The 815-nt window shown below is 50.8% G+C and overlaps 1 protein-coding gene across 1 annotated transcript in view; it reads right to left on the reverse strand.

The window, feature by feature from the left end:
- Positions 1-815, reverse strand: part of TEOVI_000227900 (Trypanosomal VSG domain containing protein, putative) — a gene marked incomplete at both ends in the record, with an annotated part of 1,470 nt that overhangs the window by 45 nt on the left and 610 nt on the right. The window contains one exon of the mRNA XM_067225372.1: positions 1-813. Within this exon, the coding sequence (XP_067081473.1) occupies positions 1-813 (813 nt within the window). The remainder of the gene's footprint in view (positions 814-815) is intronic.

Consider the following 815-nt stretch of genomic DNA (forward strand, 5'->3'; position numbering starts at 1 on the left):
TTCTGCTGTTGTTCCCTCTCCTGTTCCTCCTGCTGTGTTTGTCTGCTCTGTAACTTTACTTTCATCTACTTCACAACTTCCAGTTTTTTCATCAGTACCTTTCCATTTGCAGTTAGCTGTACTTTCGCATGCAGTTTTGTTGCTTTTGTGTTTGTCGCAGGTTTGTTGCGCTGTCGTCGTTTTCTCCTGTGGCTTTGCCGGTTCTGCTCCTGATGTCCCAGTTGCTGCTGCTGCCGGTGCCGATAATTGTAAGTATTCTTTTTGTTGGGCGAGGTCGTACTTGGCTTTTAGGCTTTTTTTGACTGCCTGTAGATGACGAACTGCCACTTCGTGCTTGCGTAGCTTCTCTGCCGTCTGAATTAACTTCTGTAGCCACGGTACCTCCTTCCTGACGTCCCCGGTCGTATCTGTAACACCGGTGTATGTGACACACATGCCGTTGGTTTGGGCTCCACTGCAGTCAGTCTGTAGGAATGTGCCGATGTGGCTAGCAGATGTTCCTCTTCGGACTAGGTTTGCTATTGTGGCAATCCTATTGTTTAGGTCAGCTGACGTTGGCTTTGTTTCCCCTTGTCTGTTGCAAAGTTTTCTTACTGCTTGCAGTTCGCCTGCGTTGGGTGCCGGTGTTGCGCTCGGGTTCCATGAGCTGCCGACTGTTGCATCCGCCCTGCACGCTTTCCCTGCATTGCCGTTGTTGGCGCTGTCGCCGGCGCATATGCAGAAAAGTGCGTCGAACAGGTTGTTGGCCTTACAGGCCACTGTGTCTGTGCCGCAAGATCCTTTTCGGGTCCTTTGCGCTTGTCCATTGAACGGTT

The sequence above is a fragment of the Trypanosoma equiperdum genome, assembly GCF_001457755.1.
Source record: "Trypanosoma equiperdum strain OVI genome assembly, contig: ctg_544, whole genome shotgun sequence".
Taxonomy (NCBI): Eukaryota; Euglenozoa; class Kinetoplastea; order Trypanosomatida; family Trypanosomatidae; genus Trypanosoma; species Trypanosoma equiperdum.